The sequence below is a fragment of the Cornus florida genome, unplaced genomic scaffold (genome assembly GCF_030987335.1).
Source record: "Cornus florida cultivar Cherokee Brave unplaced genomic scaffold, ASM3098733v1 CherokeeBrave_3.0.0_Hap2_Chr05, whole genome shotgun sequence".
In the NCBI taxonomy this organism is placed as follows: Eukaryota; Viridiplantae; Streptophyta; class Magnoliopsida; order Cornales; family Cornaceae; genus Cornus; species Cornus florida.
In genome coordinates this window covers 23,863,148-23,877,080 of record NW_026775575.1, presented here as the reverse complement: position 1 = coordinate 23,877,080, position 13,933 = coordinate 23,863,148, and the positions used below count along the sequence as shown (strand labels likewise).

General features: G+C 37.1%; 1 protein-coding gene across 1 annotated transcript; it reads left to right on the top strand.

Moving 5' to 3' along the window:
• The first annotated feature begins 274 nt into the window (after positions 1-274).
• On the top strand, positions 275-1,291 carry LOC132309095 (uncharacterized). Its single transcript, XM_059807448.1, has 3 exons — positions 275-506; positions 594-766; positions 1,004-1,291. The coding sequence occupies exons 1-3, from the start codon at positions 275-277 to the stop codon at positions 1,289-1,291; spliced, it is 693 nt and encodes a 230-aa protein (XP_059663431.1).
• The last annotated feature ends 12,642 nt before the right edge of the window (positions 1,292-13,933 follow it).

Here is a 13,933-nt window from a genome sequence, read left to right as displayed (position 1 = left end):
TTCAGCTGATATCATTTTCCTTGGTGCATTCAACAAAATGAAGATTGGTAAGGAGAAACTCAGACCTACTAGATCACCATTGGTGGGATTCTCGGGAGATAAAGTCTATTCTCTAAGAGCGATTGTTCTTCCCGTCACTACAGGAACCAACCCAAAACAAGTTACTGTCATGGTAGGCTTCCTGGTGGTAGATTGTCCATATGCTTACAATGTCAACCTATGAAGGACGACCTTAAACTCGATAAGGGCCATCACTTTGACTTATCACCTATTGATGCGCTTCCCCATAGAGTATGGCATAGGCGAACTAAGAGGAGACCAGACCATTACTAGAGAATGCTATGTTGCATCTCTCAAAGAAAAGAAGCAGCAAGAGGCCTTGATTGTCGAAGAAATTGAAGAAAAGGAGCAAGACCGAGCCAAGCCAATTGAGGACCTAGTGGAGATATGCCTAAATGACAATGACGTAACAAAAAAGGTGAGGATAGGGTCTCTGCTCCCCTCAGGTTTCACGAATATTCTTGTATAGTTCCTCAGACAGAATTAAGATGTGTTCGCATGGTCACATGAAGACATGCCTGGTATTAATCCAGCTACGATCGAGCATCGATTAAACACGGATCCCACATTCAAACCTATTAAGCAAAAACGAAGAACATTTGTCGTAAAGAGGAACATGGCTATATCAGAAGAGGTGAATAAGCTTCTGAAAGCTGATTTTATCCAAGAGGTTAATTATCCCGACTGGCTAGCAAATGTTGTTTTGGTAAAAAAAAAAGCCAATGGAGAATGGAGGTTGTGCGTAGACTTTACCAATTTAAATAAGGCGTGGCCCAAAGACAGCTTCCCTCTGCCAAAAATCGACATGTTGGTAGAAGGAATGGCTGGCCATGAGTTGTTTAGTTTCATGGATGCATATTCAGGGTATAACTAAATCTCAATGCATCCATCAGACAGAGAGAAAACCTCTTTCGTCACAGACAGAAGTTAATATTGCTACAAGGTGATGCCTTTTGGGCTCAAAAATGCTGGTTTAACATACCAGCGGCTAGTCAACTTGATGTTCAAGAACCAAATCGGAAGGAATATGAAAGTATATGTGGATGACATGCTCGTAAAAAGCTTAAAAGCTCAAGACCACATAGCTGATCTACAAGAGACATTCCAAGTCCTCAGGAAACACCAAATGAAGCTCAACTTAGACAAATGTGCCTTTGGTGTCTCCTCTGGGAAATTCCTTGGTTACATGGTAAGCAGGAGAGGGATAGAGGCCAACCTTGAGAAAATCTAGGCGATTCTCAACATGCGATCTCCAGCATCGACCAAGGAACTTCAAAGATTGACAGGAAGAATCGATGCTCTGAACAAGTTAATTTCTAGGGCAATGGATAGGTGTTTACCTTTTTTTTGTGTGCTCAGGAAAACTTTTTAATGGACACCTGAGTGCGAGCAAGCTTTTATAGAGCTTAAGGAGTATCTCACTGATGCGCACAAATGTGTACCACTTAAAAATACCACTTATAACAATAGCTCATTCATCATTGCAGATTGATACTAGAGTAGGGGTTGTCGAACCACTAGGATTGCTAGTTTATGGCAAACAGAATTATAAAACTACTTCCTCTATTTGATAAAAGAAATGATAAGTTGATTGGTTTGTCACTTAACCTATGAATTTAACTTTCAGAAAATAGTAAATAATGTAAAAATGATGGATTAAACTTATAAAGAAAAGGCTAAGGAATTGACTTCACCTCAACCTCATAAACATGTAGAACTTGCACTCAACTTGGGGATTGACACTTATATATATATATAATGATGTGCAGGAGCATAAAACTTCCACAACATCGTCAAGAAGATCATACATTCAGGACTAAGCATAACCCATCTTTGGTTAGCATGGTTCATCCACCTAAACTAGATTGTGGTATGAACCATCTTCCCTAGGCATGGCCTATCAATGTCCTTCAATAATATGTTATAGCACATGAAATCAATTAAATATCATAGATTATCTTCAGTTGGTATGGACCATCTACCTAACTACATTAATCTAAGGGTGTAGTATGATCCATCTTTCTTAGGTATAACCTATATAAATGCTTAATTTCATGCCAATAGAACCATTACATAAATTCTTTCCCATTGTCACTATAGGAAATCAAGTGTAATACTTGTATTAATATGATTTGTAAGACAAGATAACAAATCAACACAAATATATATTCATATGATAAACACATGCATCAACTTAATGTAAAGAACATGAAGTCAATGTAAATACTTCTAATTTATAAACTAATACATACAGTAATAATCCTCAAATTGAAATATAAATCAAACCATGTTTATTTGGTCTAGGTTACATCAACTCCCTAGAAAAGGGATTCAGCCTCTCATGAATATGGCTACACCCTCCAGGATTGAAGAAGAGAATAGAATTCCCTCTCCCACCATCTTTGCAAGCCTCCTCCTAGAACCCTAAAAATCCTTCTCTCTCTCTTTGTATATTTTCCAAAATAAAAACGAGATATCTTTCTTCAGCCTTTTCCCCCTTTTTATCTCCCCGTCAATTCAAAATACAAAATCCTTCATTTAAAATTCGAAATTACATCTCAGGATAGACAAAATCAGACTTAAAGATAATGGGGGCCCGTGGTCTCGTGTCCGGACGTGAGGCCCTGATGGTATGGCGTCCGGACGCCAAAATAGGTGTCCGGATGCGAGCTCTGGAGGATGGTGTCCGGACGCTAGGCATGCTACTCTGACATCAACTTCTCTCTTAAGCTCTGGTTACATCCATCGCCCCTGCATGTTATTTATCTTTGATGATCACTTGAAATGTAGGCCTGATATGACATGTGCTTTAAAATCCTTTAAAACTTTATTCTTATTCCTTTTTAGCAATAAGATCTGCAAAAACACAAAAAACATAAAAATGTAGTGAATCTATATAAATAGATTAAATAATAGGCTTAACTAATGTAATTAAGGGTGCTTAAATATAAAATATTTGACGCTTATCAGACCCCCAAACTTACATTTTGCTAGTCCCTTAACAAAATAAAATTGAAACACAGACTTCTCCTCTTTCGTCGAACTGACGATTGCATTTAGCATATGCAACAAGCCTTTTAAACCCCTAAGTATCCTTAGAGGACAAGTGAAGTCTCGTGAGGGTTTATCAGAAATGATACCCACAAACACTAAGCAACAAGGCTCATTCTAGTGTACATCGAAACATATGACTCTAGGGAAAGACTCTATCAAGAAGACTACAACAAGTATGCATACAATGATATCTCAAAACAATATTCAATTCCCAGCCCTCATGTATTAACAGACTAGTCCACATATATGATCTTCAATATCTCATTATAATAGAATTTCATCTCAAGATCCTTAGAAGTGAACCGAAATTTCATTTTCTTTAAGAATGCACTTTTAACCCTTTTATGGCTCATTCAATGTCTTCCACATCCTTAATCTATCTTTTGAAATCATAATCCAAGGCATGCATTTATTTGAACACATTTTTTTTAATTTATTTATTTATTTATTTTTTTTTTATGTATGACCATATGCAATGTCTAAGTTCTTTAAGCTCTCTAAGCACCCCATGTAACAAGCGTTGAGCCAACGACTCCCAAACCAGATGGTCTTAGGGCGTTAAGTGTAAAGACACTCCTAAGGGTGTAATAACTCAGAATGGCTAGGCTACAAACTCAAACTAATCATACGTCTTACATTCTTTCATTGTCTTCCTTTTTAATTAGTTGACATGTTAAAAGAATGCAGTTTTATTCATATTTTTTATTTATTTATTTATTTAGTTTTTATGTATGCCAATGATTATTTCATTCATCTGACTTACTAATTCAGGGAGTCAATTAAGTAAAACCACAAGGAAGGGAATGCATTTTTTCGGTGTGCTCAATGTGCATTGTGAAGTCACTTAGAGATGAAAGACTCTAAAATAAAACATTTAAATCATGCAATGAATCTTTTTCATTTTGAACAATCATGCTGACAACTTTCAATCATTCCTTGATATTCTATATAAGCATATAAGAGTATTAATCACAAAAATCCCCCTCCCCCCAAACTTAGTTCCAACAACGCCAAAAGTCAATTGCCTAAACACACACACACACACACACATATATATATATATCAATTGCCTAAACACACACACACACACACATACACACACACACACATATATATATATATTTTAAACAAATCAATTCAACTATAAATAATTCAACCACATTCAATGATGACAATCTGCCTGTGAATAGCTAACTCTCAACACCCCCAAACTTAAATGATACATTATCCTTAATGTATGAAAACAAGTATAGAAATTAAGCATGCCAAGAGATGTAAAAGGAGAGAGACTACCAAGTGCAATATGATAACTTCAGTGCAACCAATGGTAGTGAAATAGCAAAATTTCTTCCCCCAAACTTGGACCTGATAATCTGTTCAGAAAACTATACACCAAGCATAAAAGTATCGACATATATGAAGAGATAAATATAAAGTACCACGTCATGATTTATTTAAAACTGGGAAAGAAAATTAAAATATGTGCACATCAAAAAGTGCACTCACAATTGTCATGCCAAATAGGGCCCAAATCCTAAAATTATGCAAAACACACAAAACTAAAGGAAATAGCATGAACTAAACAAAACTAAAGAGCAACACAACACTCAATCCTCCATAAAGGTAGAAGGAGATGGACCCGGAGCAGCACCACCATAGTCAATAAGTGAACTCATCTCCAATGCATAGCTGTCTACCTTTTTTCAATTGAGAACGACTCTTCTTCCATTCAGTAAGATTATAAAGATACACATCCTCCATTTTCTCCTAATTTCGGCGTACTTTAAGTCCCTTTTTCGTTAGCATTTTCATGATCAAATAAGGAAATGGAAATGCCCATGTCAAAGCATTATCCAGTTGCTTAACAATGAGATCACGATAAAGTTTCAAGATTTGATCCCAAATAAGCTGTGGAACGCAAAACCAATAACCTCTTTCTGCAGCATAAAGGGTAGTTAGAAAAGCACCATTTCTTTCTGAATGCCTAGCAACCGGAAAGACATTTTGAGTAAGGAAAGAGTCTAAGAACCAAATCCGGCATGGGATATAAGATTTGTTGGTGCTTGTTGTGCGACGATATGTGAAGCTGTTGTGACAAATTTCACTCATAATGTCTGCCAAAGTAATTGTGTCCGAACAAACACCATAAATGGGCTAATGATCATCAATCAAGGGAGAAGTCATAAGAATGTCCCAAGCTATGGCAATGTCAGTAATGGTGAATGTGAAGGGCGTGCCATCAATTATTGGCCGGATCACATTTGCTCAGCACAGGAGTGTGACATGTTGGCAAAGAATTGCCAGATGATCCGTGAACATAAAACACGAATGCATGGCTTAAAAAAGCTTCAAGACCACAAATTTTCAGCTCTAAAACAGACCAAACCGCTTCCGGATGGTCTTAAAATTCATGCTCAATTGTGAATTCAGTTTCATATTCAATGGGCTAATCAGTCCAATCCGGGGTAAGATTGTCCTCAAAAGACTCCTCGAAAGTGCAAGGTCGCTTAAAAGTAGAAGAAGAAGCCATTTGAGTGAAAGAAGTTAGTTCAGAACTTTTATCGAACACGTGGTGTGCAAGACTGAAAAGTAAAGAACACTTATGAAGATTAGATTATTTGAATCTAACAAGCATGAATCTAGAATTAAAACACACCAATTTCTCACCAAATAAACTAATCCCCCACAAAATCAAGTTCTAATCTCTATGAAATAAGCAATAGTTGAAATATAGAAGAGAAAAGAATTTACCTCAATTTAGAGTTTGAAAATTTGCCCTCTTTGATTGAAAGATTATGGTTATGATGGAGAAGGATGATTATAGATAATGGATGGAGGATAAATGGAGATGGAGAGAGTGAAATATAATTATGATATGGATTTGAAAGGTAGGGTTAGGAAGTGGGTGGTGTAGGTTGTGAATAAGGGGAATTAGAGATTGAAATTTATAAAACCCGAGCTAGGCTCTGGTTACTTCATGGGCTTTCGCATCCGGACACAAACTCTGGCATCGGATGCGAACTGTAGCGGGGCGCTGAAAAGTGATCATGGTACGCTGGAGGGTGAAGGTGGTAGAGTGGCATCCAAACGTCGGTGGTAGCATCCGGAGGTGAGAAGTATCAGGTGTTGGCGTCTGTACGCAGGTGGTGGTGTCCGAACGCAGGTGGTGGTGTCCGAACGCGAGTGCTTCCAAGTGGTGGCATCCAGATGCGAGATGAGGCTATGATTGGCATCTGGACGCAAGAGATGGCGTCCGAACGCGAGTGTTGCTGTAGCTTTTATGAATTGTTGATCAAAGACACCTAAAGATGTTACCAAACCTTTGTATGACTATAGAGACTCACTATGGCCACTTGAATGGACATATAATTGATTCTTGAAGAATGCGAAGTGGGAATTCTATTTAGTCATTTGTAGAGAACTTTTGGTTCATGATAACAAGTATAGAAGGAAGCTTAGAATAGAAAGGATTGCTTGCTTGGAATGTTAAATTTAACGTCGATAGCTAGACATTATGGGAATCCTTCTAGTCCTCATAAATTGGATCCGTCAAGATAATAGAATCCACATATCCGACCGGGACTAAGTTATCAATGTAAGGCTTAAGCCGCTAACCATTGACCTTAAAAAGATTCCCATTCTTCGGGTCTTTCAGCTCAACTGCACCATAAGAGAATATAGAAGTGATTAGAAAAGGACCTTGCCAGCGTGATCGAAGCTTCCCTGGAAAAAGTTATAATTTGGAATTGAAAAGCCAAACTTTTTGACCTGAAGCAAAAGACTTTTTAATGATATGTTTATCATGGAATGCTTTGGTCTTTGCTTTATAAATTTTTTGCATTTTCATAAGCCTCATTACGGATTTATTCTAGCTCATTGAGCTTCAAATTTCTATTAGAGCCAGCCTAATCAAGATTAAAATTAAACCGATTTATGGCCCAAAATGCACGATGCTCTAATTCAACCGGAAGATGACATGCCTTACCATAAATAATCTGGTATGGCGACATGCCAATTGGCGTCTTAAACGCAGTTCGGTAGGCCCAAAGTGCATCGTTCAGTTGTAATGACCAATCTTTGCAATTCGGACCATTTTTTCAAAAAATGCTTGATTTCCCGATTGGAAACTTCCACTTGAACACTCGATTGAGGATGGTAAGGCATGGCAACCTTATGACTGACAGAGTATTTAAAGAGAATAGATCAAAGATAACGTTTGCAAAAATGAGATCCTTCATCACTCAAGAGTGCTCGAGGCGTGCCAAACCAACTAAATATGTTCTTTTGAATGAACTGGACCACTGTAGTATGGTCATTGGTTATGGTTGCCTCAACTTTTACCCACTTAGATACATAATCCACTGCTAGGAGAATGTAAAAATAACCATATAAAGATGGAAATGGTCCTATAAAATCTATTCCCCAGGCATCAAAGATTTCGATGATTAAAATGGAGTTCAATGGCATCATGTCTCTTTTAAACATGTCCCTAAGCTTTTGACATCGCATACAAGACTTACAAAAGTTATAAGCATCCCTGAATAATGAAGGCTAATAAAATCCACTCTGAAGGACTTTAGATGAAGTCTTTTTGGCACTGAAATGTCCTCCACATTCAAGAGTACGGCAGAATTTCAAAATGTTTTGGACTTCAGATTCAGGAATACATCTCCGGATTATTTGATCCAAGCAGTACTTGAACAATTCCGGTCTTCCCAATTTTTTCTTTTATTTAAGCGAAGAACCGGTCTTTCTCTTGTTTAGACCATTTTGATGGAATTTTTCCAACCGCAAGATAGTTAACAATGTCAGTAAACCAAGGAGGCAACCCATGAGAAATCTAGAACAATTGGTCATCCAGAAAGGAGTCATCAACTAGATAAGAAATCACAAGTGTTCTCAATAAGAAGCCTAGAAAGATGGTCTGCAACTACATTATCAGTTCCTTTCTTATCCTTAATCTCAATATTGAACTCTTGGAGTAAGAGTATCCAACGAATGAGTCAAGGTTTGGTCTCTTTCTTTATAAGTAGATGTCTTAACGTGGCATGATCCATGAAAATGATAACCTTGGATCCAAGAAGATATGAACAGAATTTATCCAAGGTATAGAGAATTGCTAGCAATTCTTTCTCAATTGTATAATTCATTTGAGCATCTGATAGAGTCTTGCTAGCATAGTAAATAGCATGAGGAGTTTTATCCACACGCTAGCCCAAAACAACACCTAATGCATAATCGGATGCATCACATATGATCTCAAAGGGAAACGACCAGTCAAGTGGTTTCATGATTGGGGCAGAAGATATTAGTGAACGGAACTTCTTAAAAGCTTCCAAACATGCTTCATCAAAGTTGAAATTAGTGTCCTTTTCAAGAAGGTGGCACAAAGGCTAAGAGATCTTACTAAAATCTTTGATGAAACGGTGGTAAAAGCCTGCATGACCAAGGAAGGATCAAATTTGTCTCACTGAAGAGGGAGGAGGAAGGCTATGAATTAATTCAACTTTTGCCTTATCTACCTCAATCCCTCTTTTAGAGATAATATGTCCCTGGACAATCCCTTCTTGCACCATAAAGTGACTCTTTTCCCAACTTAAAATCAGATTGGTTTCTTTGTATCTTTGAAGGACGAGTGATAGATTATAGAGACAAGAGTCAAAAGAAGATCCAAAGACAAAAAAATCATCTATGAATACTTCAATAATTTTTTTAACCATATCAGAAAATATGGACAACATGCATCTTTGAAAAGTTGTCGGCGCATTACATAACCCAAAGGGCATGCGACGATAAGCGAAAGTTCCAAAAGGACAAGTGAAGGTTGTATTCTCTTGATCTTGAGGATCTATAGCCACTTGGTTATAACCTGATTAACAATTAAGAAAACAATAGTAACTTTGACCAGCTAACCTCTTTAGGATTTGATCAATGAATGGGAGTGGGAAATGATCTTTCCTAGTTGCAGAGTTTAGTTTTCTGTAATCAATGCACACATGCCAACCAGTGGTAGTACGTTGTGGCATGGGTTCTCCTACTGAATTTTCAACAACAGTGAGGCCAGACTTCTTTGGAACAACTTGAGTGGGATTCACCCACTTGCTATCCTAGAAGGGGTAAATGATTCCCGCATCTAATAACTTGATTACCTCTTTCATGACAACCTCTTTCATGTTAGGATTCAACCGACACTGTACATCTTGGGACGGTTTAGCTTTTTCCTCTGGATGAGCGCTGAAAAGTGCGCTTTTAAACCCCTTAAGCTTGAGTGTTCTAGGACCTTTATCTATCTTATTTTCCCGTTTTAGTACTTATTTGTGTTTTTGTTTATTTCAGGTCAATAATGTTAAAATGGGCTAAAAATGGTTTCTTAAGGCCTTTTTGGAGTCAAACTAAGTCTTGGTGAGGATCCGGAGCAAAAAGAGGCTGATTTGGAGCAAAAAGAGGCTGATCCTGAAAAGCTGCCAAGTGAGATCGATCGCAAAAAGTGAGATCGATCGATCGAAAATCAAAGTTGGATCGATCGAACTTTTCTCTGATCGATCGAACTTTTGCTAGCAGCGAGCTGTCTTATTCCCGTGCGCGATCGAACTTTTGCTGGCAGCGAGCTGTCTTATTCCCGTGCGCGCCCAAAAGTTCACCTACCACATAGTACGGGATTAGATATTTTTGGAGCTATATTCCTGACTTAGTGACTAAGAAAAGGACCTTCTATATAAAGGGAAGTGACCTATTTTGTAAAGAAGCTTTTTGATCTTTTTATTTTTACATTGTAATTTTTATTTCTCTTTTTAGCAAAGTTAGAGATTAGGGTTAGAAGAAAAGAGGGAAGTGGAGGCACATCTCAAGACCCATCTCTAAACCACTCTTTCTCTCCATCTCTAAAGCTTCAAAGAAGAAGAAGAAGAAGAGGAAGAAAAAGATGGAGCCATATTTGGAGCTTGATTTCGTGACCACATCTACCTCCTCTATGATTGGCTAGATTACACTTAGGGCTTGGATGAGCCCTAAGTCTTGTGTAATCTAAACCATTGTATTTCTATTTTTGGGGATTTATATATATTGTTGTGATTAGTGTTCTAGCCTTGTGAATTTAATGAATCTTGGTATATTTCTATGATTTCTATGGTTTAATTTTCCTATTAATTCTCTAGTTTATTTACATGTCTATGTGTGATTAAAGTAGGAATTATTTCTACATGATTCATATGAATTAATTCTTTCTATTGATTCTCTATTTGATTACATGTTGTCTTATGTATGATTATTTGAGAATTGATCTTTACACTAGATTCTCTATGTTGGTTGCATGTCTATGTGTGATTAATTAAGGATTTAGTGATGGCTAAGCATGGGTTTTTATTGAATGGGTTTGTCAATTAATTTGATGGTTTATACTTATGCTTGATGGGTTATTCAATAATTTAATTCATGCTTGTAGGTAGGTAGACAATCTATGCTTGCTTAGATATTCCATGGCTTATTATTGCAAATTCCATGATTCTCTAGATTGATGTGTACTACAATTGTTGCTACTTAGATGGGTCATGCCTAAAATTGATGGGTTGTGCTACATTTAGTTTAGGTAGACAATTCATACATAAATTAGATGGTCCATGCTTAATATTGCAATTGGTAGTCGCATTTTGTTCACAATAACGTATTCCCCATTAATGGAAAGCAAGTGGTTAATTACACGAGCTTAGTGGTGATTCCAGCACCCTAAGTCCTCTCTTCATATCCCTTAAATCCCTATCTCTAATTAGTTTTATTTCACTTTCATTTTAATTAATTGTTTTCTAGTTTAATCAACCAATCTCTATCTTTTGCAATCTTGTGATACGCTAGAGTTGAAGTTAAATTCCAACACGTATAATCCTTTGGGACGATCCCTACTCACTCTTGCTACTTTAGTAGTAATGTTGGTAGTGGTTTTTATAAATTTAAACTTGACCCAAAAGGCTTTTCTTGAACCGCACATTCACTACATTATTTTGGCGTATATCAAGCGGCTTTTACTCGTCACCTCCAAAAGAATGCGGTGCATGCAAATGGAAGGTCAATTCCTTTTAAATCAGCCACTGACCAACCAATAGCTTCTTTGTGCTCTTGTAACACTGCTAGAAGGCTGTTTTCTTGATCTTTTAAAAGATCCGATGTAATGATGGCCGGAAGAGTTTTGTTTACTCCAAGAAATACATACTTGAGATTGACTGAAAGCGGTTTTAACTCAAGTTGAGGTGGAGATTTCATTGAAGGAACAGGAAGAGTGCTGGAAATTAATGGAAGAGGTTCTTTTGGCACTTTCCAAGGAGGAAAGTTCGAGATTACATTGGCTTCAAGTAAAGCGTTGACTTCACAAATGGATTGATCAATATTATAATCAAAGTCAAAATGAGCCAAGCAAGTTTCAAGAGTATCTTGACTTAAAATAAATGGGAAAGATTCTTCAACCATTTCATCAATAATGTCAAAAGAGAAACACTCATATTCTTCTTGAGGATGTTGAGAAGCACTAAAGATGTTAAGCTTTACCTTCATATTTCCAAAAGAAATATCCATCACCCCGGTTCGGCAATTAATTGAAGCATTAGTTGTAGCTAAGAAAGGCCGACCAAGGATTATAGGAATATGTTTTATTGGATTATGGACTGGTTCAGTAGCTAGAGCCACAAAGTCTACTGGAAAGTAGAAATTGTCCACCTTGATGAGTACATCTTCAATGATACCACGAGGTTGCTTTACAGATCTATCCGCAAGTTGCAAAACAACTGAAGTGGATTTGAGTTCTCCTAAGCTAAGTTGCAAGTATATTGAGTAAGGAATCAGATTTACACTTGATCCTAAGTCAATAAGGGCCTTTTCTATCTCATTGTCTCCAATGACACATGAAATTGTCGGGGCACCCGGATCCTTAAACTTTGGAGGTGTATTATGCTGAATTATAGCACTTACTTGCTCAGTTAAGCTCACATTCTTTGGAATATTGCTCTTAGAAATGCATTTTTGAGTGCACAAATCTTTAAGAAATTTTGCATAAGGTGAAATTTGCTTAATGGCGTCAAGGAGAGGAATGTTGATCTTTACTTGCTTAAAGACTTCAAACATAGCCTGAATTTTATTGCTCTTTTTCCTAAAATGTGTGGACTCTATGAGGCGTTGAGGAAAAGGAGCCTTAGGCTCATAAGATGTCTCAACATTTTGGATTGGTAGATTTGGAATTTCTGGACTATCTTTCTGATTTTTGGATGAAGAAGTTGAATCATTGGGAGCAAGAATTTCAGCTTTTTCATCAACCTTATTGTCCACAACTCTTCCACTCCAAAGTATGGTAATTGCTTGAACTTGCTCAATATTTGATCCACTCGGAGGAGTGATCTCATCAATCATATATTGCCCTTTTGGGTTCACTACAGGTTGAGCTGGAAGTTTTCCTGTGTCCTTCTTGTGAAGCTGATTTATTGAATTAGCCATTTGTCCCAATTGAGTTTCAATATTATCTATTAATTGGAGTGAGTATTAACCAATTGCACAGTTGATTGCAAACCACTAAGAGTAGCCATTATCTACTTATTGGAAATTACTAACTCATCCAATTGAGACTGTTGCGAAAGAACATGATTCTGATTTGAAAAACTTACATTGTAGGAAAGAGGACGATAGCTTGAAAAAGCTTGAAATGGCGGGTTCATGGACTGAGAATTAGATTGATTTGATTGTCCATAACCTTGAAATTATGAATTTTGTGGGGCTTGTTGTCTTCACGAGAAATTTGTATGATCTCTCCAACCTGGATTGTATGTATTAGAATAAGGATTATTTCCAAGGCGAGAGAACATGGCATTTACCTATTCTAGCATACCTTCAGAAAATTGCTCCGGTGTGGGGCAATCTTCCGCATTATGAAAAGTACTTGTGCAATGTGCACACATAGCACTTAATGAAGAATTTTGAGAATATGATAGATGTGGTGCCACAAGCTGAAAAACTTTGTGAGCTATGACTTCCACTTGAGAAGATTCTTCCCTAAGAGTCCGTGGTTGACATGGATTTGAGGGTTTAACCATATTAGATGTAGAAGCTTTATGAGAACCATGTTGCATAGAATTTTCGTTTATGTTCTCAAGTAGAGTCCATGCATCATCTAGATTTTTGGACATAAACATGCCCCCACATAAAGAATCAATTAATTGCCTATGTGGTTCTGTCAAACCATCATAGAAGGCTTGCACCAATTGCCACTTTGGAATTTGGTGGTGCGGACACTTCCTCAGAAAATCTTGAAGTCTCTCCCACATCTCATAGAATATTTCCCCATCAATTTGGGAAAAACTAAGAATGGAACAATGCATTTGATTGGTTTTACTAACAGGATAATACTTTTTAAGAAATTTTTGTTGCAATTGGACCCATGAAATGATGGAATTAACAACAAGAGAGTTCAACCAATATTTTGCTCTATCTTTCAAAGAGAATGGGAAGAGAAGCATATGAAGTGCATCTTGGGGAAAATCCCTCATCTTGATGGTGGAGCAGATTTCCAAAAACTCATCAAGATGTTTATAAGGATCCTCATTATCTAACCAATGATATGTTGGAAGCATTTGAATTGTGGTGGATTTGATCTCGTAATGATAAGCCTCAACATTAGGCATAACAATGCATGATGGAGATATGTATGTAGAGGGTACAAAATTGTCCCTAAGAGTCATTGGTGCTAAATTTTCATTTTTAGCATTAGGATTTCCGAGATACTCATATTCATTAGCCATTTTATCTACTTCAATTTCAAGTTCTCTTAAAATTTCAGGATCCCTAA

Coding starts and splice junctions, on each gene's coding strand:
- LOC132309095 (XM_059807448.1), top strand. CDS start 275: ATGCGCTTCCCCATAGAGTATGGCATAGGCGAACTAAGAGGAGACCAG. Junction 507..593: donor AGGGTCTCTGCTCCCCTCAG/GTTTCACGAATA, acceptor GTATTAATCCAG/CTACGATCGAGCATCGATTA. Junction 767..1,003: donor GGCTAGCAAATGTTGTTTTG/GTAAAAAAAAAA, acceptor TATTGCTACAAG/GTGATGCCTTTTGGGCTCAA.